The following is a 24,438-nucleotide window of genomic DNA, read 5'->3' on the forward strand; positions in this document are numbered from 1 at the left end:
CTGAGCTACAGAGGACCACAGTTTATGAACTGATATGCAAAACAACGCTGGATTCAAAACTTAGAATTTTTCAATTTCAATTATTATACAAAATTCTTGCTACCAATATAATGTTATTTATATGGGGGATACAATCGTCGCAGCTCCGCAGATTCTGCTGCGAAGAGACAGAATCATTAGATCATTTGTTTTGGTACTGTCCATTTGTAGCTTGTTTTTGGTCACAGGTCCAGGAATGGCTGAAGGATTGCAATATTTACCTGGAGCTAACCCTGCAGATAGCACTACTGGGTGATCTGAAAAGTCATAGTCAATCGATCAATAATATAATAATACTTTTAGCAAAAATGTTTATTTTCAATTTACAATCTGTAGAAACAATGAGAATAGAAGGGTTCAGAACTATTGTGAAACATCACAGTACAGTTCAAAAATATATGGCAAATAGAAATCCAATATGGATGGTGTTAAGCGATAGATGGGAGGGGTTGAATGGGGCTGAAGGTTGGGACTAATAACAACAAGATAACTAATGTAAAACATACTGTGTCCACAATAGGCCTCCTGTAGCTCAGTTGGTAGAGCATGGCGCTTGCAACGCCAGGGTTGTGCGTTCGATTCCCACGGGGGCCAGTATGAAAAATTTATGCACTCACTAACTGTAAGTTGCTCTGGATAAGAGCGTCTGCTAAATGACTAAAATGTAAAAAGTATATAGGTTATAGGTTAAGAACTTTTGTGAAAGAGCACAGTTTGAAAGATATGGCATATAGAAGCAAACCGGATGGACATCATGAAAATGATCGGAGAGGTTGAGGGTAGAGGAAGTTCAGGAGTAAAAACAAACAAAATAGAACTATTGTAAAATTGACTGTGTCCATAAAATGTATATAGTATGTATAAGCTGGAAGTAGAGGCCTAAGCGTTGTTGTTCACTAGTTTACTCCAATTAGGGGAGGGGTGGTGGGGTTGGAAAATACTAAAGGAAATTATATTTTTTTAAAGGATGTGTATATATATGTACACTACCGGTCAAAAGTTTTAGAACACCTACTCATTCAATGATTTTTCTTTATTTTTACTATTTTCTACATTGTAGAATAATAGTGAAGACATCAAAACTATGAAATAATGCATATGGAATCATGTACTAACCAAGAAAGTGTTAAACAAATCAAAATATATTATATATTTGAGATTCTTCAAATAGCCACCCTTTGCCTTGATGACAGCTTTGCACACTCTTGGCATTCTCTCAACCAGCTTCATGAGGTAGTCACCTTGAATGCATTTCAATTAACAGGTGTGCCTTCTTAAAAGTTAATTTGTTGAATTCCTTTCCTTTTTAATGCGTTTGAGCCAATCAGTTGTGTTGTGGCAAGGTGGGACACACACACCGCAGAGTGAAGGAAAAGCAGCCAACAAGTGCTCAGCATATGTGGGAACTCCTTCAAGACTGTTGGAAAAGCATTCCAGGTGAAGCTGGTTGAGAGAATGCCAAAAGTGTGCAAAGCTGTCATCAAGGCAAATGGTGGCTATTTGAAGAATCTCAAATATAAAATATATTTTGATTTGTTTAACACTTTTTTGTTTACAACATGGTTCCATATGTGTTATTTCATAGTTTTGATGTCTTAACTATTATTCTACAATGTAAAAAATAGTAAAAATAAGAAAAACCCTTGAATGAGTAGGTGTGTCTAAACTCTTGACTGGTAGTGTATATATATTAGTGAAAAAATATATATGGGGGATTGGAAGTGATGCAGACAATTACATTGATGGAAGTTACAATCTATCTGCAATATTAAAGCTGATCTACCCCCTAAAAAATTTTTTAACACACAATAATACATTTTTTTAATATAATAAATAGAAAACGGTGAATTACAATGAAAGCCTCGATTTCTTAATTATATTCCATATCCACAACAACCATACATCTCACCTACAAGGTCCTAAGACATGTATCTCCCTCTTTCCGTCTTCCTCCTCAGTCATATGGAGAAAAACCCACTACAAAACCCAACAGCCATTTCCCAGGCAGGCCCCTGGCTCCCCTAGAATCGTTTAGGCTTAACGTGTTTCAGCGGATTTTATCAGAGGCTTCACCTGTTGATAGGGGCCCTTTGCCACAGCTCACTGGATTAAGTGGATAGCGGTGAGTAGGCACTTTCTGGGCTGGGTTTATCGGTGCGCCGGCCACCTTTATGCCGCAGAAATAAGTGACGCGAGGCGCATATATGAGCTGCATTGCAGACGGATCCTGAATACTAACTATTACCAAAGCCTTAAAGTGTCAATATTATACAGCCTTAGAGTTGTTAGTATATTCTCGATATAAGCAGGAGGTTGGTGTAGGAGCCAGGGCCGGTTTTAGAGACTGTTTTAAAGGACTACTCGTTTGGGACCAGAGGATCTTACAGTAAATTAATATGTTACTGTCTTATTGACAAACTGATCCCAGGTAATGAAGTCAATTGATCATTTTAATTAAGGCTATTGTTGGGAGGTCAGGAAACTGGGATCTGATGGATATCCTGCACTAAGAACACACCCACCCCGCTATGTTGTTCAAATGCATTACAGGGACTGTGAAAGAGCTATCTGACACTCAATAACTTCAAAAGGCTTTAAAAACAGACTGAGATTTAATAAAATCCCACTTCTGACACCATATGTGAGGAATTTCACAGAAAGAAAACAAAAAACACAGGGTCACATGATTCATGTCCTGTCTTCTTCTCTTACCTCCTCCGCAGCTGCCTCGGAGAGAAGCCCGTCCCTCTGAGCACAGGTCACATGGAAATAGGATCGGCACATGCCAGCATCACAGCTGATACACACGCCTGTCCGGGCGAACCGGGCGTCCTCGCAGAAACTGCACTCCTGGACAAAGAGGAAGCAAAAACATTGTTCATAAGTGGGGTTTCTGACCTAAGGTAAAGAAAAATGGAGAGCTCAGAAACCGCACTCAGGGACAAAGGAGTACATAAAGGTTCAGAAACGCTCAGTTCTGCCAAACGAACAAGGTGACCACATGGAGAAACTTGCAAATGCTTTAATTATTCTCCTCTCAAATATAATACCCGTCTTCCAGCAGCAATTTATTTTAGTTTGAAAAGGCCCTAAATCACAGCAGGAAGCATTTTCAAGTGCTTCTAAAAGTCATTCTCCTCAATAAAAGTGTATTCTATTGGCTTAGTGACCTTCAAAAGGGTTTCAGCTAGAATGAATGTCAGAGTGACTCCACTGATGGATCACTGTGTTTAGTTGGATGTAAAGTTTTAGACAGTAACCAACCACACAAGAGTCACTTTATGACTGTCTTAATGTGCTGCTTCTCATAAACCAGACTAATTCATCAACAGAAAATGGAAATCTATTGACTGTGTTCACAAAAACAGGGAGTCCAAAAATCTAAAAGACATTCCTCAGTCTTCTACTGTGATAAAGCATGTTTGAAGTAATATGGATTGATTTTGTTTCACACGATTTACATCATCATCTTTATTCTTTGAAACATATAAAAACATTTCATTTGTACTTGCCTTGGCCCCATACTTGGAGTAATTCATCTCTGTGAGAGTCACTGGTCGTAGTTTATCAATGTCCCCAAATGCTACTCCAGGGACGTAGAGCGCACAAACCACATGGACCCATCTAGAGAATACACATGAAAAGAAACAAAGATACATTAGCAAAGGGGCTATGAAGCATGTGCCTACTTAACCAATAAAAGCAGAGTATACATTTAGCAGATGCTCTTATCCAGAGCAACTTACAGTTAGTGAGTGCATGCATTTTGCATACTGGCCCCCCGTGGGAATCGAACCCACAACCCTGGCGTTGCAAGCGCCATGCTCTACCAACTGAGCTACAGGAGGCCTGTATACTAGATAGAGATTGAGTAGTTGACATGTGAATTAAACCCAAGCTTTCTAATTGTCACAATTAAAGAGATTCAACAGAATATTAAGCACTTTCACATTTGTAACATATTGTACGAATTGGAATTCGTAATATATACGAATTGCAATTTTAATTTTAATTTTTAGCAGGATGTAACATATAATATGAAATGGATGACGTTGTACACAATTGTGCAACATTTTCGTGGACCTGTTTTGGCTTGTGAGCACTACTTTCAAAACTACTGGCTGAAATTATACAAAACCATTATAACGCATCTTTAAGTTATACAAGTAAATGTGTGCTGACAAAGCTCTATCAAATTAGGTACTGCAAAAGCGGAAAAAGTAAACATTGCAAAATTTGAAAACTTCACTCAGATAATTAACAGAAATTAATCACTTAAACGCTTAAAAAGCTTTTAAATCTTCAGTAGTTGACTTCAGCAGCCCAAGCCACACTCTCTGACTGAGCATCCGTTTGGTGTGACACAATTTCAAATGCGGACTTTGGGGAAGAGAATCCGAAGTCCAATATAAAGATATCCATCTCCAGCAAGCAAGCGAGCGCTCCACAGTTTAATTTGCTGTGTTTTTCATGCTCTAGTGAAGTAGTAAATTCGGGTGCAGGCTGGCTGAGGAGCACTATCAGCGATAGCGTGGCTGGAGTCTCCACGCTTCACATGACACACTTTCTCTCTTTCTATCCCTCACTGTCCTCTCCTCTCTTTTTCTTCCCCCATCTTTCTCTCCTTCCCTCACTTGCCTTCTTTCCCCATCTTTCTCTCCTTCCCTCACTTGCCTTCTTTCCCAATCTTTCTCTCCTTCCCTCACTTGCCTTCTTTCCCCTCTCTCATTCCCTACCCTTCTCTCCTATCTTTTTCTTCCCCTCTCTTTCTCTCTCCCGGTCTTCCATCTCTTCTCGTTCCCTATCTCCACCTGCTACACTTTCTCCAAAGCTGAATGTATGCACGATTTAAATGGACAGAGGCTTTAGGTTGCCTACAGTAAATTGACATTAATGGCCAACTACTTTTGTTAAAGTAGTTGAAGGCAATTCCTAGTGTGTTGATAACAATTCCTAGAGTGTGTGTGATTGATCCAATGTAATTCTCCCAAATGAACAAATTAAATAATGTGAAAAATCATAAAATCAGTGTGTAGAATCATGGCCCACCTCCCAGCGTCAGTCTCTTTGAAGATCCCGTCCTGATTGGGGCAGAGCTCACAGCTGGGCATGACTCCGTTCTTGCAGGCATCACAGAACCACGGTTCCGTGGAGTTCTCCGAGGCGGAACTCATGATGGAATCACTCTCCCCGTCCACTCCATAGCAACCTGGAACACATGTAGAACGTCTGTCAGTCGCATCGTCAGAGGTGCATTCAACAATGCTGATCGGTAGCGATCGGTAGCTAATAACAGCTAACAAATTCCATTAGCTTTTACGTTTGCTGCGAACATTCAGTGACTTTAACTAGTAGATAACAGTTAGAAACGTTACAGATTTGTATTTGTTCTATCATGCAATAGCTCCATCAGAGTAAGGGTTGCTGAATCCATTACATTGTCTAACAACAAGTTGGTGGATCCTCTTAAAAGGTGTGAAGGCTGTGTCACACCTAGGACAGAGAAGACCAGAGAACAGTGCCCTGACAAGCAAACAACGTGTCAACTTTCTGTTTACTTGTTTCCCCTCAAACCTCCAGAGAGCTTTCAATCTACTCTAAAACCTTTTGCTTCAGCGTTCTAAGCCGGAACATTTTATCATATTGTCAAGGCCTCAGACTAAAGAGAGAGAAGCCACACGCAAAGCATGTTAATGTTGTATTCTTAATTTTCCAGGGTTGCCAAAACAATTACTTTCGTTGATGCGGTTTCTATGGCTGCTATTACACTGGCCAAACGTGCTCCGTGCTACCAATGAGGGCAGCAATCAGCCTCTCTGCCTTCCATTGGAGAGATAACACACTGGCTCCTAATTCAGTCAACCAGCCTCCAGGCTCTCTGAGCTATGGGAGAGACTCACAAATCAAATGCTCAATGTTCTACATGCTCTGTATGCTCGTCACTCTGGACCACACTGGCGAATCAGTCGAGTCTGACGACCCACCAACGGCAAACATTGAGAAGCCATTCCAGACGGCAATCTTTATTCAATTGTATGTTGTTTTTTCTCTCAGTGCATACATGTCCTCCATATGTGCTCTCTGATTTTGCCCATTTGCTTCGCATCACAGTGAAAAGATAGGTTAGAGTGGCTTGAAAACGATGTTCGTCAGTGTAGAAAATAGGGGGGTTATATAGGGTACTGCTGTATCCAGCAGGTTTATTTATGACCAGGTCTTTGGCCTCAATATGAGAGGAAGTCCAAGTCAGAATTACATCAATCAAGTCAGGATTACATCAATCAAGTCAGGATTACATCAATCAAGCACAGATTATTTCAATACGGCAATTAGTACACAGCTGGAGCTTCATCCTGACCTCCAAACCACAATCTCTGCCTCACATTTAACTACAAAAAATGTCCTTCCTTCCTTCTTTCTCAATTATTCCCCCCGCAGTATGTAGGCAAGGGCAACAGGCTAAGTCCCCAGGTGCTCCAATATAGCTCAAGGTTTATTTTTTAAAGAAAATATATTACTGAAAATACTGCTGGCAACAGTTGGGCGCTTAATAGTGATTGGTGCTTTGAACCAAGGGAACTTGGAGCTGTGAACGATCACCACGCTGGTTTTACCGACTTACGGCTCAACCGTCGCCGCAAATCTCCGATGTTCCTTTTGAACCGAGATACAAAGCTGGAAGCACTAAGCCATGGGGTGCTGGCTAATGTGAGCTAAGCTGACCAAAAGTGATGACTACAGGGTAGCTTCATAATCCTCCAAGTGAAGATGATCCTTGTCACAAATGACGAGCTTGGCAGTTAAAGAGGTTATAGGGGGTAGGGTATAGTGTTGACTAAATCAAGAACTGTATTAACTGTATTAAGATTTTATAGTGAAAGAAAGGTCTCACTGGGTATATGGTGCTGCTGAGAAGGAAGGATGCAGTAGTGCTTAGAAGACATTAGGTGTTAACATATACAGTACCAGTCAAACGTTTGGACACACCTACCCATTCAAGGGTTTTTCTTTATTTTTACTATTTTCTACATTGTAGATGAATAGTGAAGACATTAAAACTATGAAATAACACATATGAAATCATGTAGTAAACAAAAAAGTGTTAAACAAATCAAAATATATTTTATATTTGGGATTCTTCAAATAGCCACCCTTTGCCTTGATGACAGCTTTGCACACTCTTGGCATTCTCTCAACCAGCTTCATGAGGTAGTCACCTGGAATGCATTTAAATTAACAGGTGTGCCTTGTTAAAAGTTAATTTGTGGAATTCCTTTCCGTCTTAATGCGTTTGAGCCAATCAGTTGTGTTGTGACAAGGTAGCTGTGGTATACAGAAGATAGCCCTATTTGGTAAAATACCAAGTCCATATTATGGCAAGAACAGCTCCAATAAGCAAAGAGAAACGACAGTCCATCATTACTTTAAGACATAAAGGTCAGTCAATACGGAACATTTCAAGAACTTTGAAAGTTTCTTCAAGTGCTGTCGCAAAAACCATCAAGCGCTATGATGAAACTGGCTCTCATGAGGACCGCCACAGGAAAGGAAGACCCAGAGTTACCTCTGCTGCAGAGGATAAGTTCATTAGAGTTACCAACCTCAGAAATTGCAGCCCAAATAAATGCTTCACAGAGTTCAAGTAACAGACACATCTCAACATCAACTGTTCAGAGGACACTGCGTGAATCAGGCCTTCATGGTCGAATTGCTGCAAAGAAACTACTACTAAAAGGACACCAATAAGAAGAAGAGACTTGCTTGGGCCAAGAAACACGAGCAATGGACATTAGACCGGTGGAAATCTGTCCTTTGGTCTGGAGTCCAAATTTGAGATTTTTGGTTCCAACCGCCGTGTCTTTGTGAGGCGCAGAGTAGGTGAACGGATGATCTCCGCATGTGTAGTTCCCACCGTGAAGCATTGAGGAGGAGGTGTGATGTTGTGGGGGTGCTTCGCTGGTGACACTGTCAGTGATTTATTTAGAATTCAAGGCACACTTAACCAGCATGGCTACCACAGCATTCTGCAGCGATACGCCATCCCATCTGGTTTGCGCTAAGTAGGACTATCATTTGTTTTTCAACAGGACAATGACCCAACAAATCTCTAGGCTGAGTAAGGGCTACTTGACCAAGAAGGAGAGTGATGCATCAGATGATCTGGCATCCACAATCACCGGACCTCAACCCAATTGAGATGGTTTGGAATGAGTCGGACCGCAGAGTGAAGGAAAAGCAGTACATTCTCGATATAAGCAATATATTTTGATTTGTTTAACACTTGTTTGGTTACTACATGATTCCATATGTGTTATTTCATAGTTTTGATGTCTTCACTATTATTCTACAATGTGTAGAAAATAGCTAAAATAAAGAAAAACCCTTGAATGAGTAGGTGTGTCCAAACCTTCGACTGGTACTTTAAGTGTGAATATAAGTGTGTCGTTCAGAATCTCCATCTGTTCTAATATGAAGATGATGAGGGAGGAAGTGTTGTGTTCTTCTTCCCAGGATCAAAGGAAAAGTAATGGGCACACCTCATATTGGCAATCGAGCAATCAGTTATTTTGACAGTGCATAGATGGGTTCCCATTTTCATGTTGGCAGCGATGTCACACTAATCATCTCTCTACGGTTCTCAACACACCCAACATAACGTCCATCTCTGCATCCTCCTGAGAGTGAGGTAGCGAGAGTACACACACACACAGACACCTGTCAGAGCTACGCCATTAAAGGGTAATTCAGTTCATTGATATCGATGCTGCTTCAGTGTTACCTGTTCCATCATTACATCCCATTTAGATTTCAGACACAAATTATTTCAGATGGAAGTCGAACACATCAATATTGTTTGAATATTTTGAGAAATGTACATAGCAGCTGTATCTCTTCATACATGCAGTTCAATAATTGTTTAATCAATTCAATACACCAATAGGCTATGTAAAAAGGTCTGAAAATATAAGCTTTTTGTGATTGAACTCATAAGGTTTTACTCAAATTTACTATATTCTAATCTCCATCTCCAGTTGAATCTCTTTACTATGTGGCTACCTGTCAAAATATTTATTTTTCTTCCCCCCAGAAATAAAAACTCCAGTATCCAGCGTGTTCAAGATGGATGCTCTTAGATTAGTTCAATTCAATTTCTCCATGAATGGTAACACTTTTGATTCCAAGATTAAGTGGACCTATTCAAAAGCACTCATATAAGCAGAGCCGGTGTGCAAAATCGGGCATCACAGAGACAACACCCACACACACAGAGCTCACAATATAGTAGCCATATCTAGGAAAACAAAGTTCAAAAGGCTGGGCCTAATATAGTGTATAAGAGGTCATACAATACGTTTTGTAGTGATTCATATGTTGATGATGTAAAGAATATTTGCTTGTCTGTGGTGTGTAATGAGAGCAACCAGATGCTGCACTTGACACATTTATGAAATTGCTTATTTCAGTTACTAATAAGCATGCACCCATTAAGAAAATGACTGTAAAAACTGTTAAATCCCCTTGGATTGATGAGGAATTGAAAAATTGTATGGTTAAGAGGGATGAGGCAAAAGGTATGGCAAATAAGTTTGGCAGCCATACTGATTGGCAAACGTACTGCAAATTAAGAAATGTGACTAAACTAAATCAAATGAAACTATACTATGAAACAAAAATAAATGATATAAAGAATGATAGTAAAAAGCTTTGGAGCACCTTAAATGAAAAAAGGCAAACTTGGCTCCATCATTCATTGAATCAGATGGCTCATTCATCATCAAACCCACTGATATTGCCAACTACTTTAATGACTTCTTCATTGGCAAGATAAGCAAACTTAGGTATGACATGCCAGCAACAAATGCTGACGCTACACATCCAATTATATCTGACCAAATTATGAAAGACAAGAATTGTACTTTTGAATTCCGTAAAGTCAGTTTATTGTTGTCTATCAACAATGACAAGCCACCGGGGTCTGACAATCTGGATGGAAAACTACTGAGGATATTAGCGGACGATATTGCCACATCTTTCAATTTAAGCCTACTAGAAAGTGTGTGCCCTCAGGCCTGGAGGGAAGATAAAGTCATTCCGCTACCCAAAAATAGTAAAGCCCCCTTTACTGGCTCAAATAGCCGACCAACTCTTAGTAAACTTCTGGAAAAAATGGTTTTTGACCAGATACAATGCTATTTCACAGTAAACAAACTGACAACAGACTTTTAGAACACTTATAGGGAAGGACACTCAACAAGCACAGCACTTACACAAATGACTGATTGGCTGAGAGAAATGGATTATAAAATGATTGTGGAGGCTGTCTTGTTAGACTTCAGTGCAGCTTTTGACATTATCGATCATAGTCTGCTGCTGGAAAAACGTATGTGTTATGGCTTTACACCCCCTGCTATGATGTGGATAAAGAGTTACTTGTCTAACAGAACACAGAGGGTGTTCTTTAATGGAAGCCTCTCAAACATAATCCAGGTAGAATCAGGAATTCCCCAGGGTAGCTGTTTAGGCCCTTGACTTTTTTCCATCTTTACTAACGACATGCCACTGGCTTTGAGTAAAGCCAGTGTATCTATGTATGCGGATGACTCAACATTATACATGTCAGCTACACCAGCAACTGAAATAACTGCAACACTTAACAAAGAGCTGCAGTTAGTTTCAGAATGGGTAGCAAGGAATAAGTTAGTCCTAAATATTTCCAAAACTAAAAGCATTTTATTTGGGACAAATCATTCACTAAACCCTAAACCTTAACTACATCTCATAATGAAAAATGTGGAAATTGAGCAAGTTGAGGTGACTAAACTGCTTGGAGTAACCCTGGATTGTAAACTATTATGGTCAAAACATATTGAACAGTAGCTAAAATGGGGAGAAGTCCGTCCATAATAAAGCGCTGAAATGCCTTCTTAACAACACTCAACAAGGCAGGTCCTACAGGCCCCAGTTTTGTCGCACCTAGACTACTGTTCAGTAGTCTGGTCAGGTGTCACAAAGAGGGACTACATAGAGCCATGACTACATGGAACTCTATTCCACATCAGGTAACTGATGCAAGTAGAATCAGATTAAAAAAACAGGTAAAAAAACACCTTATGAAACAACAGGGACTGTGAAGAGACACACACAAAAAGGTACAGACACATGCATACGCACACATTGTGATATTGTTGTATGGTGGTATTAAGCATTTTGTATTGTAGATACAGTTGAAGTCGGAAGTTTACATACACTTAGGTTGGAGTCATTAAAACTCGCTTTTCAACCACTCCACAAATTTCTTGTTAACAAACTATAGTTTTGGCAAGTCGGTTAGGACATCTACTTTGTGCATGACACAAGTAATTTTTCCAACAATTGTTTACAGACAGATTATTTCACTTATAATTCATTGTATCACAATTCCAGTGGGTCAGAAGTTTACATACACTAAGTTGACTGTGCCTTTAAACAGTCATGGCTTTAGAAGCTTCTGATAGGCTAATTGACATCATTTGAGTCAATTGGAGGTGTACCTGTGTGTCAAGGCCTACCTTCAAACTCAGTGCCTCTTTGCTTGACATCATGGGTAAATCAAAAGAGATCAGCCAAGACCTCTGAAAAATAATTGTAGACCTCCACAAGTCTGGTTCATCCTTGGGAGCAATTTCCAAACACCTGAAGGTACCACGTTCATCTGTACAAACAATAGTACAAGTATAAACACCATGGGACCACGCAGCCGTCATACCGCTCAGGAAGGAGACGCATTCTGTCTCCTAGAGATTAATGTACTTTGGTACGAAAAGTGCAAATCAATCCCAGAACAACAGCAAAGGACCTTATGAAGATGCTGGAGGAAACAGGTACAAAAGTATCTATATCCACAGCAAAACGAGTCCTATATCGACATAACCTGAAAGGCCGCTCAGCAAGGAAGAAACCACTGCTCCAAAACCACCATAAAAAAGCACCATGGGGACAAAGATCGTACTTTTTGGAGAAATGTCCTCTGGTCTGATGAAACAAAAATAGAACTGTTTGGCCATAATGACCATCGTTATGTTTGGAGGAAAAAGGGGGGAGGTGCAAGCCGAAGATCACCATCCCAACCGTGAAGCACGGGGGTGGCAGCATCATGCTGTGAGGGTGCTTTGCTGCAGGAGGGACTGGTGCACTTCACAAAATAGATGGCATCATGAGGAAGGAAAATTAAGTGGATATATTGAAGCAACATCTCAAGACATCAGTCAGGAAGTTAAATCTTGGTCGCAAATGGGTCTTCCAAATGGACAATGACCCCAAGCATACTTCCAAAGTTGTGGCAAAATGGCTTAAGGACAACAAAGTCAAGGTATTGGAGTGGCCATCACAAAGCCCTGACCTCAATCCTATAGAAACTTTGTGGACAGAACTGAAAAAGCGTGTGCGAGCAAGGAGGCCTACAAACCTGACTCAGTTACACCAGCTCTGTCAGGAGGAATGGGCCAAAATTCACCCAACTTATTGTGGGAAGCTTGTGGAAGGCTACCCGAAACATTTGACACAAGTTAAACAATTTAAAGGCAATGCTACCAAATACTAATTGAGTGTATGTAAACTTCTGACCCACTGGGAATGTGATGAAAGAAATAAAAGCTGAAATAAATCATTCTCTCTACTATTATTCTGACATTTCACATTCTTAAAATAAAGTGGTGATCCTAACTGACCTAAAACAGGGATTTTTTACTAGGATTAAATGTCAGGAATTGTGAAAAACTGAGTTTTAATGTATTTGGCTGTTACGATCGTTGAGAGACGGATTAGACCAAGGCGCAGCGTGGAATGCATACATGTTTATTAAAACAATAAACACTGACAAAACAACAAAAGGTGACTTCGGAAGGCTATATACAAACCAGCCAAACACACTGAAACACAAACAAAATCCCACAACCCAGGCAGGAAAACTGGCTGCCTAAGTATGATCCCCAATCAGAGACAACGAGCGACAGCTGCCTCTGATTGGGAACCACACCCGGCCAAACATAGAAATACAAAACATAGAGTTTCACACCCTGACCAAACTACCTAGAGAATAACAGTCTCTCCTGGTCAGGGCGTGACATTGTCTAAGGTGAATGTAAACTTCCGACTTCAATTGTATGTAGTGGTGTAATAATGTTGTATGATGTACCGTTTTATATGTAATGTAAGTGCTTTATTATGTTTGGACCCCAGGAAGAGTAGCTGCTGCCTTGGCAGCATCTAATGGGGATCCCTAATAAATACAAATACAAAGATCTCACTGAATAACACCAATTACACATTATGTAATTGACGTTTTTCATGACAGATGTGTGTGTGTTTTCAGATGGAATGAGCAGAAAACAACTGCCAGCTGTCTTCCTTTAAATCAGCGGCACTAAATTAAAACTCCATAATAAGATGGAGAACAATCTCTCAAAACATTACTTTAGTCTGCTCCTTTTTAAAAACAATGCAATCATTCCCATGGCCAGTATACCATAGAATAAATATTTCCTTCTTATAAAGGGGAGAAAAACCACAAGGCTACTACGGCTTGATAGCTTTTTCATTTTCATTTCAATTCGATTTTCTAAACCTGTTTTGAAAGGAAGACAGAGAGAGAGGGAGAGCGAAAGAGAGAGAGAAAGAGTGGAGTAATTCAATAATAGGTATAATTCAATGTTCTCGTCTGACAAAGGCCTGACAATGGATTACAACGCTATTTCTAAAATGAAAACGAACTGTCAATAAGCAGCTTCACAATGCATTGTTTTCCTCTATGGATCCCATTAATTCATTAATTCATCTGAAATCACTGGATATAACACAATACCAGCTTAATATGTTGTGGATCACTTAAAGGCCCACTCTGTGATATTTACTAGGAATTTGAGAGTGGATAGGCCACATTTCTCCAGCCTCATTATAGAAAATCAAGTGGCGGGGCTGGCGTTTTGTATTCTTTTTATTAAGGTGCGGGCTTTGAATGCATTTCAGGGGCTTCGGGAGCTGCCCTTGTGGCAATAAGGTTTTTGCAGTTAGTTGAAACAGCATGAGGGAAAACACATTAACCCACATTGATGTGATAATTACCCTGGTGTATAACATGATAATACGGAGGATGTACAGAAGACACCTCACTGCCATGGATGAGGCCATATTTCTGCTAAGCACTAAGCATTTTATGAACCTCATCTAAAACTGCTAACGCCTTACCAAGGCTGCCTTCAAATGGCACTACTAAGAGGACTGTGTGACAGAGGAACAACAAGAGCAGGTATTGACAAATGACTATGATTAGGCTACTAGGCTTATACTTCAAACAGTACGAAGGGTAGGTTCTTTACCGTTCTGCAACAGACTAAACTACAGTGAGGGAAAAAAATATTTGATCCCCTGCTGATTTTGTACGTTTGCCCACTGACAAAGAAATTATCAGTCTATAATTTTAATGGTAGGTTTATTTGAAAAGTGAGAGACAGAATAACAACAAAAAAATCCAGAAAAATGCATGTCAAAAATGTTATAAATTGATTTGCATTTTAATGAGGGAAATAAGTATTTGACCCCCTCTCAATCAGAAAGATTTCTGGCTCCCAGGTGTCTTTTATACAGGTAACGAGCTGAGATTAGGAGCACACTCTTAAAGGGAGTGCTCCTAATCTCAGCTTGTTACCTGTATAAAAGACACCTGTCCACAGAAGCAATCAATCAATCAGAATCCAAACTCTCCACCATGGCCATGACCAAAGAGCTCTCCAAGGATGTCAGGGACAAGATTGTAGACCCTACACAAGGCTGGAATGGGCTACAAGACCATCGCCAAGCAGCTTGGTGAGAAGGTGACAACAGTTGGTGCGATTATTCGCAAATGGAAGAAACACAAAAGAACTGTCAATCTCCCTCGGCCTGGGGCTCCATGCAAGATCTCACCTCGTGGAGTTGCAATGATCATGAGAACGGTGAGGAATCAGCCCAGAACTACACAGGAGGATATTGTCAATGATCTCAAGGCAGCTGGGACCATAGTCACCAAGAAAACAATTGGTAACACACTACGCCGTGAAGGACTGAAATCCTGCAGCGCCCGCAAGGTCCCCCTGCTCAAGAAAGCACATATACAGGCCCGTCTGAAGTTTGCTAATGAACATCTGAATGATTCAGAGGAGAACTGGGTGAAAGTGTTGTGGTCAGATGAGACCAAAATCGAGCTCTTTGGCATCAACTCAACTCGCCGTGTTTGGAGGAGGAGGAATGCTGCCTATGACCCCAAGAACACCATCCCCACCGTCAAACATGGAGGTGGAAACATTATGTTTTGGGGGTGTTTTTCTGCTAAGGGGACAGGACAACTTCACCGCATCAAAGGGACGATGGATGGGGCCATGTACCGTCAAATCTTGGGTGAGAACCTCCTTTCCTCAGCCAGGGCATTGAAAATGGGTCGTGGATGGGTATTCCAGCATGACAATGACCCAAAACACACGGCCAAGGCAACAAAGGAGTGGCTCAGGAAGAAGCACATTAAGGTCCTGGAGTGGCCTAGCCAGTCTCCAGACCTTAATCCCATAGAAAATCTGTGGAGAGAGCTGAAGGTTTGAGTTGCCAAACGTCAGCCTTGAAAGAGTTCAATCTTGGTTTCATCATACAAAATAATCTTGTTTCTCATAGTCAGAGTCCTTTAGGTGCTTTTTGGCAAACTCCAAGTGGGCTGTCATGTGCCTTTTACTGAGGAGAGGCTTCCGTCTGGCAACTCTACCATAAAGGCCTGATTGGTGGAGTGCTGCAGAGATGGTTGTCCTTCCGAAAGGTTTTCCCATCTCCACAGAGGAACTCTAGAGCTCTGTCAGAGTGACCATCGGGTTCTTGGTCACCTCCCTGACCAAGGCCCTTCTCCCCCGATTGCTCAGTTTGTCTGGGCGGCCAGCTCTAGGAAGAGTCTTGGTGGTTCCAAACTTCTTCTATTTAAGAATTATGGAGGCCACTGTGTTCTTCGGGACCTTCAATGCTGCAGAAATGTTTTCGTACCCTTCCCCAGATCTGCGCCTCGACACAATCCTGTCTCGGAGCTCTACGGACAATTCCTTCGACCTCATGGCTTGGTTTTTGCTCTGACATGCACTGTCAACTGTGGGACCTTATATAGACAGGTGTGTGCCTTTCCAAATCATGTCCAATCAATTTAATTTACCACAGGTGGACTCCAATCAAGTTGTAGAAACATCTCAAGGATAATCAATGAAAACAGGATGCACCTGAGCTCAACTTTGAGTCTCATAGCAAAGGGTCTGAATACTTACGTAAATAAGGTATTTCTGTTTTTTGTATTTAATACATTTGCAAAAATGTCTAACAACCTGTTTTTGCTTTGTCATTATGGGGTATTGTGTGTAGATTGCTGATCAAATTGTTTTATTTAATCCATTTTAGAATAAGGCTGTAACGTAACAAAATGTGGAAAAAGTCAAGGGGTCTGAATAGTTTTCGAAGGCCCTGTATAGGGAATTAGGTGCCATTTAATACGCAGCATTACACTAGCACCCTTACAGTAAAGGGGGATAGAAGGAAACAGTATATGATTTGTGCCTTGTCCTGTATCTGTTTTACAGTACAAGGCCCCAAGGACACTGTCAGAGTGAACCTTTGTCATCTACTGGGGCGTCAGTCAACTGTCTTTCTGCTGCTACTACAGTATGTCACACGCCAGACCAGTTAGTCACAAATGGGCATTGTAGGGACTCTTAAAAACTCTAGCTGTGATTTCTAGGGCTCAGTACACGCCACCCGCCAGTGGTTAGCCCAAGGATGTAAAACGCAATAAAAGCTTGTGTTTTAAATGAGAAAAAAAAACAATTAATTTCAACTGCTAAATGTGATATCCATTGCAGCAACAACTAAAGCGTCCCTCCCAAACATATTGTTTTCTACTGAATATGCATTTAAACAAATAAGCCCAAACAGTGGTGCCTAAATGAATTAAGCACATTTGAGAAAATCATTAACTTTACGGTCCAGAACTCGTTAGGGAGCCGAGTGAAATCAATAGCACAGGGATTTAATTGGTGGTAGAATGATGTGTCCCAAATGGCACCCTATTCCTTATTAGTGCACTACTTTTGACCAGAGCCCTGTGTATGGAATAGGGTGCCATTTGGGACGCAGCCTAGGCCTATTAATGACAATGTAATGTTCTTATATTAGGGGAGAGCATTTTAACAGCCATACTGCTTTAAAATGACACTGGATACCATTACACTGCTGAAACAGTAAAACTGCAAGACGAAAAATAAAATAAATTGTAAAGAAGGGACATAAAAATAATCAACAAGTGACTGTCTTCACTACTGAAAGGCTAGAATGAGCATTTAGGCTTCAGTCCAGAAGACATGAAGCAGATCGAGAGAGAGAGAGAGAGAGAGAGAGAGAGAGAGAGAGAGAGAGAGAGAGAGAGAGAGAGAGAGAGAGAGAGAGAGAGAGAGAGAGAGAGAGAGAGAGAGAGAGAGAGAGAGAGAGAGAGAGAGAGAGAGAGAGAGAGAGAGAGAGAGAGAGAGAGAGAGAGAGAGAGAGAGAGAGAGAGAGAGAGAGAGAGAGGAGAGAGAGAGGAGAGAGAGCATCAGAGCTTCTTTAATGGCGATGCAGTTAATGATGTCTGTGATCATTCAACACACACACACACACACACAAACACACACTAGCCCATGCTAATCAAAAGCAGCTAGTCTGCAGGTTCCAGGGCTGTGACAGATACAGGCTCTGTCTGTATGGACAACTGGCTCTCTGAGCCTCTGCTGTGCTCACCAAGGCTTTTGATCTCTCTCTCTCTCTCTCTCTGCACTTTACTTCCTGCATCTTCTCCTTTCATCTTTCATCCATCGTTCCTTCCCTCTGGTCCAAGGAGGAGTGTCTGTCTGAACGAGGGAATGTGCAGTGCTCCGGAAAGGAGAACAAAGAGTTCTAGAGTCAAGCAGAGAGACGAGGCGGTCGGACGACTCAACCAAGCTGCAGATAATGACAGCTCATCTCTCATCTCTTCCTCACGATCCCTCCCTCGTTTTCTCTCTCTCTTTCCTGTTACCATCCCTTGTTCTCCCTCCACCCTCACTCTCTTATTTTCTCAGAATAGTGAGTCAGGGACATCATAAAGAGCACTGTGCCTCTACAGCCCAGAGAAAGGAGGATGGAGGATAACCCAGCACCTTTTGACCCCAAAACCATGAGCTATACGTGAGCTAGTTGGAGCCAAAAAGGCTAACAGAACAATGCATAGCTTTAGCATCCAGCATCCTCTACACCTCCCACTACAGTTGAAACTCCTGAGTTGCCAAAACGGCAGCTCAATATCCTCTCCTCAGGGTGGGGCACTGGGCACAGAATCTGTAGAAAGGCCTTGGCTGTTCCTCTGTTTCCCATTTCATGCCAGCATCATCCCATGCATTTGACAGGTTCTGCCTTGACGTGTGTGTGTGTGTGTGTGTGTGTGTGTGTGTGTTTCCAAGCTGCTGCGCAGAGCTGCAGGTGAGCAGTTGTGACATGGAGGCAACCATGTGGGCCAACCCTCTCCTGAACCAATCAACCCCCCTCTCCCTCAGGGCGCCTGGCACTGTGGTGCATCTGGCTCACGAGGAGGGGCTGTGTGTGTATCTGTGTGTCTAAGAAATGGCTTGCGAGGGAGGGGCAGTGTTCAGTATGGAACAGCTGTCTGTTCAGTGAGGGGGTGGCCACGACACTCCTACCTGCCTGGCCCTCTCCACCACGGGAGGGGAAAATGCCACGGCGAGGCAAATGAAGGAGAAAGAGAGTTCCTACTTGTCGCTTTCTTGCTCTTCTACAGTCCTCCAACTTCTATGCATGTCTTATTGTGCATTTTCTACAGTCCTCCCACTCCCTCTTTCCACCCCCTTTCTCTCTCTCCCCTCTCTTACAACACTTGCATCCTCTTCATCTTACATTGCAATAGAAAGAAAATGAAAGCCGCTGGCCTGGTACATGCCATTCCGATTAAATTAATTTAATAATAACCGGAGAAAGTCTGGTTGGTAAATGTAATGCATTCTTTCCCAACTGTAATTGACATTAGGAATAAATGGACAAAATAAATACAGGAGGACCCAAATAATTAGATGCTGCATGTTAGTACGAGCAAAAACATTTGTAGTTTTTGCATTTTCTTATGGCGCACAACTTGTTCTGTGGCGCTGTAGAATAGTAGAACAGGAATATGCATTGTTTAACCAGGCACCTTTAATACATTACTACAATACAGATAATAGGTACGAACATTAATACTCCAGCTGTTGATCAAAAATATCAACAATTATTTTAAACCTATGAAGTAGCCGGCACAGTAAATTACCTGAAAAGTTTTACAAGACCAGATAGCCTGAGAAAGGTAACTTATTCTACCTGGTAAAAAGACAAACCAACCTCTTCAGAGAGCAGAGAAAGATTAGAACTGGCCTCAAAGTGCTCCTTCTGCCTGTTCTGCCCTGGTCTCTCCAGTCCCTGACCACACCACTCAGCATGGTCCCCTCTGTTCTGCCCTGGTCTCTCCAGTCCCTGACCACACCACTCAGCATGGTCCCCTCTGTTCTGCCCTGGTCTCTCCAGTCCCTGACCACACCACTCAGCATGGTCCCCTCTGTTCTGCCCTGGTCTCTCCAGTCCCTGACCACACCACTCATCATGGTCCCCTCTGTTCTGCCCTGGTCTCTCCAGTCCCTGACCACACCACTCAGCATGGTCCCCTCTGTTCTGCCCTGGTCTCTCCAGTCCCTGACCACACCACTCATCATGGTCCCCTCTGTTCTGCCCTGGTCTCTCCAGTCCCTGACCACACCACTCAGCATGGTCCCCTCTGTTCTGCTCTGGTCTCTCCAGTCCCTGACCACACCACTCAGCATGGTCCCCTCTGTTCTGCCCTGGTCTCTCCAGTCCCTGACCACACCACTCAGCATGGTCCCCTCTGTTCTGCCCTGGTCTCTCCAGTCCCTGACCACACCACTCAGCATGGTCCCCTCTGTTCTGCCCTGGTCTCTCCAGTCCCTGACCACACCACTCAGCATGGTCCCCTCTGTTCTGCCCTGGTCTCTCCAGTCCCTGACCACACCACTCATCATGGTCCCATCTTCTCATGGAGATTAGACATGTCTCAGAGGAACACAATATTAACACAGGGAGGGAGAGATAAGTGTGTGTGTGAGTGAATGAGTGAGTGAGAGAGGGGGGGCACTTGAAAGACCCTGGCTGTTTCAAGGTTACCCTCTGATTTAGTGCTGCCAATGGCCATGGTGTGTGTGTGTGCGTGCCTGCATGTGTGCCTGCATACATTCCGTTTCTAGGTGCTTTAAATCAGTAAAACATCTGTAATTGAAAATTAGCGCTGTCACATTGATCCAGTGGTGTCCATGGCCAGCGTTGATTTGTTTCCAACCTGTCAGAGGGAGACTCAATGAGCCCATAATTTAGATGAAGAGGAAGAGGGTTAGTCTGTTGATTCCCCAGGCCAGGGCTATATGGGGAGAATGCCCTTTTGTATTGCTGGTTTCCCTGCTTATGTTTAGGTGTGGGGTGGACGGTGAAGTGGTGATTATTTTGTGTTTGATTCTGGTTGTGGGTATATGGAACTTGCTACCAAAACCCAGCCTGGCACCTAAACACCTGCTCATCCTTAAATCTTTGCCTTGACAAAAAAAACCTGAACAGCTACCAAGGTAGTCCTAGCCCTTCTGAACAGCTGTGTTTCTGACCTGTGCTTACCATAGAACTAGAATAAGAAAAGGCTACTATTATATAAGCTACATATCTCTTGGTGGTGCTTACCTTCATGTACGGTCACACCACAGTTGTCACACTGGATGATCTCGTCAGCGTCCTCGCTGTTGTCTCCCAGACACACACAGCAGATCAGGATGTGTTCCATCCTCTGGGCCGCCGCGCTCCACGTCTGGGCACGCTCCAGCAGGGCTTCCTGGGTAGACAGGAAGTGGGAGACACAGTAAAGTTTCAGTAAAACCAATATCAATGTACTCTTATACACTATATTGTGGCTGTTGTACACGTGTTCTGTTTTTAACTAGGTGAAATGTATAGGTCTCTAAAATGTCTTCATCTCCGTGTTTGAATGTAATACACTGTTACGTGTGATTCTAATATGTTTGTACGCAACCGGACCGCAAAAAATAAAGTTCCCCGGCCTCTTCAAACAAAGTTCCTCCAAGTCCTAAATCTAAAGCTTCTCACAATCTCCCCTCTCATCTGGCCACAGATCGTAATTGATAGACAGCAGTAGGCTAAATCTCATTCACACTGATGGACTCCAAGCTAAGTCGATTAGCTTAACAGTCTCTGTGGTTCTCTCACTCTTGATACCATCCAATCTCCTCATTGGATTATAAGATAACTCTGTGGCACATAGTAACATAGTGCTGGGCTGGCTACCACACTGGATCCAATGAAGGGATCAGAGAGTTATACAAACTTCTCTAACAACTTTCACGACTACATGATACGCCTACATGCTGAGGGCGTGAGGCAGTTTGCAAACAACAAAGTATTAAAGTGATAAAGAGGACAAGGACATCAAGTTGTGTTTACCTCGTTGCTCTTTCCCTGTGACATGCTGTCATTGGTCAGCTCCTCGTCAAACACACTGCTGCTCTTCACTTTCCTCTTGGGTTTCTTCACCTCTTTATCACTGTCGCTACTGCACCCTTCTTCGTTCTCAGCTTCATCATCATCACCACCATTGTCATCCTCATCACTACCGCTCCCTCTGTCGTCATCTTCCTCATCCTCCTCTCCCTCGCTTCCTCCTTTCTGGGCAGCCGCCGTCTTGGCTTTCTTCTTGCCGGCGGCGGGCCTCCAGTCGTTGTCATCTTCGCTGTCGTAGTCGTCCATCTCGTTGAGCTCTTCCATGGTGGTGAAGTCCAGCATGGGGCGGTTACGACGCAGATTCCACTTCTTGGGCTCCTGTGTGGCGGCCGTTGTTGAGCCGCCGTCCTCCGCATTACCACTACCTGGATCAAGGGTTTTAATTTTTCACGTTTATTATCATTTCAAAACATGAATATAAAAAAATAACATTTGAAAACATAGCCTACCTGTGCCACTCCCGCTTCCTCCACTCCCAGCCTCTGTGTCCGAAGCCTTCTCTTCTCTCCTCCGTTGGCCCCTGGGCACCCCTGATGGAGCAGGGTCTTTAGTGGTAGTGGTGCCAGTGTCAGAGGACGGCTGCTGTTCCTTGGTCTTCTCCTTCTCCTCGGTGGGGGTGTCGTCACCTGTCAGCTCCTTGGTCTGTTCCTCATTGATGCCGTCCGTTGCAGAGCCGATGTTGTCCGAGTCGCTGTCGTTGTCAGAGTCCTCAGCAGCGCTCTCCTCCTTGGACCCCTCCTCCTCATCACTCCCAATGGCACTACCCTCTGACCCTAGAACAGGGGGGAAGAGGACAGAAGGCGTGTTCAACATGGAGTATGAATGAAAGCATGTCTGCTGTCTTAATCTCGCTCTCTTTTGATGTTATTTGTTTGTATTGAGACACTTTAAATAAAGATTAACATGACCTGAAGGACTGTTATGAACAAATCATGTTGATATGTGATAACAAAGTTGAATTCAGCTCTCTAACGTTATGTAATGTAGTCTAATCTGCAATGCAGATTAATAATAAGATTAACAAGAGCTGTTGGATTTCAAGGTCTCAGTTGACAGGTCCAGCGTCCAACACTCCAACACCACAGAGCCCAGGAGATTCACAGTACTGTAGAATCTCATTATCAGCTGCTGGCCTCAGTGTGTGTGTTTCAGATAGGGTGGATGACGATTGGTTTGAATAATTAATTCTGAGCTCCATCTTCCTCCTCTCCAGTTCTATCTGAACTGACAGAAGAAGATGTGCATCACAACATAACAGGAATGAACTGAGTGTGTGGGGGAAGAAAGGGTGTAATTTACATTTCCAGGGAGTGGATGGAAGAGGACCCCCACTGCTGTTGGTTACCTGAGGCATCTGCGTCTCCCACTTCGAAATCACTGTCATCTGAGCTGTCATAATCTAAGGCATCCAGCAGAGAGGCAGCCAGAGGCTTCACCTGCCTGCGCTTCGACCCACGGTCCACTGGGGAGAGGAGAGGAGCAGAGGAGATTCAGTGCCATGGAAGAGAAGTACCACCACCATTACCATTAAAGCCAGGCCTGGGTCGCCATTTAATGTACTGAACATTGCACATATAAATCATGATTACAAATAACTCACAACAAATCAAATCAACAATGAATTTTATTCTGCTGCAAATTTTCAGCTACCATTGCCTTGCTTTGTTATTTTCGACTGATCAAAATCCATATTGCAATAATTGCCAATTCTCAGTATCAGAAATACAATATGAATATAGGCTAGCCTATGCAAGCAGGTGTTGTGGTGTTGGTAATCATAGCAATACACATAACTAACTAGTCACAATGATAGTGTCTGTGGTGGTTGAGACAAGAGTAAAGTACATGTTGCTATGCAGGCATCACAGCTTGACCTGCAGGGATATGGCTAGCTAAACTAGCTAGCTAGCTGGCTAGCATTATCCATTCAATTATTATGGGGACAATGCTAGCTAGCTAACGTTAGCTAGCTTACAGAACACACGTTTTGACAGATAATGCAAATACATAGCTATTACCTACAACTGTAACAATAGCGGAATTACACGTCCAGTAACAATGTAGCTAACATTAGCTAGCTCAGTAGATAACTCTATTGTTTACGAATAGGCTAGCTAGCTAGCTAAACAGCAGTAAACCGTCAGACTAGCTGGCCGGCTAGCCATGATTCGACCCGCTAGTAGTACTCATTCCATTATCTTCGGAAAATAAAATGTTTGTTTTTTTTGGCTTCTCTGCATAAAAGCAAGCTACTTTCTTTTGTCAATTATGCATTATATTGAAAATATCACTCACTTTATCCGTTTTCTCGTTTTTACTTCATTGAACAATGGCACAAAGAACGCCTCCTCAAAACATGTTACGCGCACAACGTTTGTCTCAAGAAGTGGTGACATTGAGCACAAAGTGATGTTGTAACCATGGTAACCGTCGAACGGTGTCTCCGATGACGAAGAAGGCTTGTGTAAATTCTCGAGGATGGAGTATGATGAGACAACACAAATAAATGGTATTTCACGCAGATAACGACATGACATAAGCCCATGACCCTCAATAGTCATGAAAAAATATGTTCAACATTGTAGGCAGTATTTTCTTTGATAGGATCAAATGATGTTCCTGTAAGCCAAAGTGCTGAGTCCTGTCCATATTTCACATTGACACCAGAATTCTGTCTGTCAAAACCAGATCTGATAGAACAAAAATACCAACACATCTTTATCTGGGTTGAGCAGAATATTG

The 24,438-nt window shown here is 42.4% G+C and overlaps 1 protein-coding gene across 7 annotated transcripts in view; it reads right to left on the reverse strand.

Moving 5' to 3' along the window:
- The window catches only part of LOC121586572 (PHD finger protein 14-like), an 89,835-nt gene extending 65,609 nt beyond the window's left edge, over positions 1–24,226 (reverse strand). For 4 of the 7 annotated variants that reach the window (XM_041903365.2, XM_041903361.2, XM_041903362.2 and 1 more), the window contains exons 1-8: positions 23,992–24,225; positions 23,042–23,158; positions 22,146–22,469; positions 21,640–22,061; positions 20,866–21,013; positions 5,089–5,248; positions 3,552–3,663; positions 2,752–2,889 (exon numbers count right to left, since the gene is read on the reverse strand). In XM_041903365.2, coding sequence (XP_041759299.2) covers positions 2,752–2,889; positions 3,552–3,663; positions 5,089–5,248; positions 20,866–21,013; positions 21,640–22,061; positions 22,146–22,469; positions 23,042–23,158; position 23,992 — 1,422 coding nt within the window. In that variant the 5' untranslated portion in view covers positions 23,993–24,225. Of the gene's footprint in view, positions 1–2,751; positions 2,890–3,551; positions 3,664–5,088; positions 5,249–20,865; positions 21,014–21,639; positions 22,062–22,145; positions 22,470–23,041; positions 23,159–23,991 lie in introns of all 7 variants that reach the window. The other 3 variants (XM_041903360.2, XM_041903367.2, XM_041903366.2) reach the window with 2 other exon arrangements.
- Positions 24,227–24,438: the final 212 nt, after the last annotated feature.

The sequence above is a fragment of the Coregonus clupeaformis genome, chromosome 17 (genome assembly GCF_020615455.1).
Source record: "Coregonus clupeaformis isolate EN_2021a chromosome 17, ASM2061545v1, whole genome shotgun sequence".
NCBI lineage: Eukaryota > Metazoa > Chordata > Actinopteri > Salmoniformes > Salmonidae > Coregonus > Coregonus clupeaformis.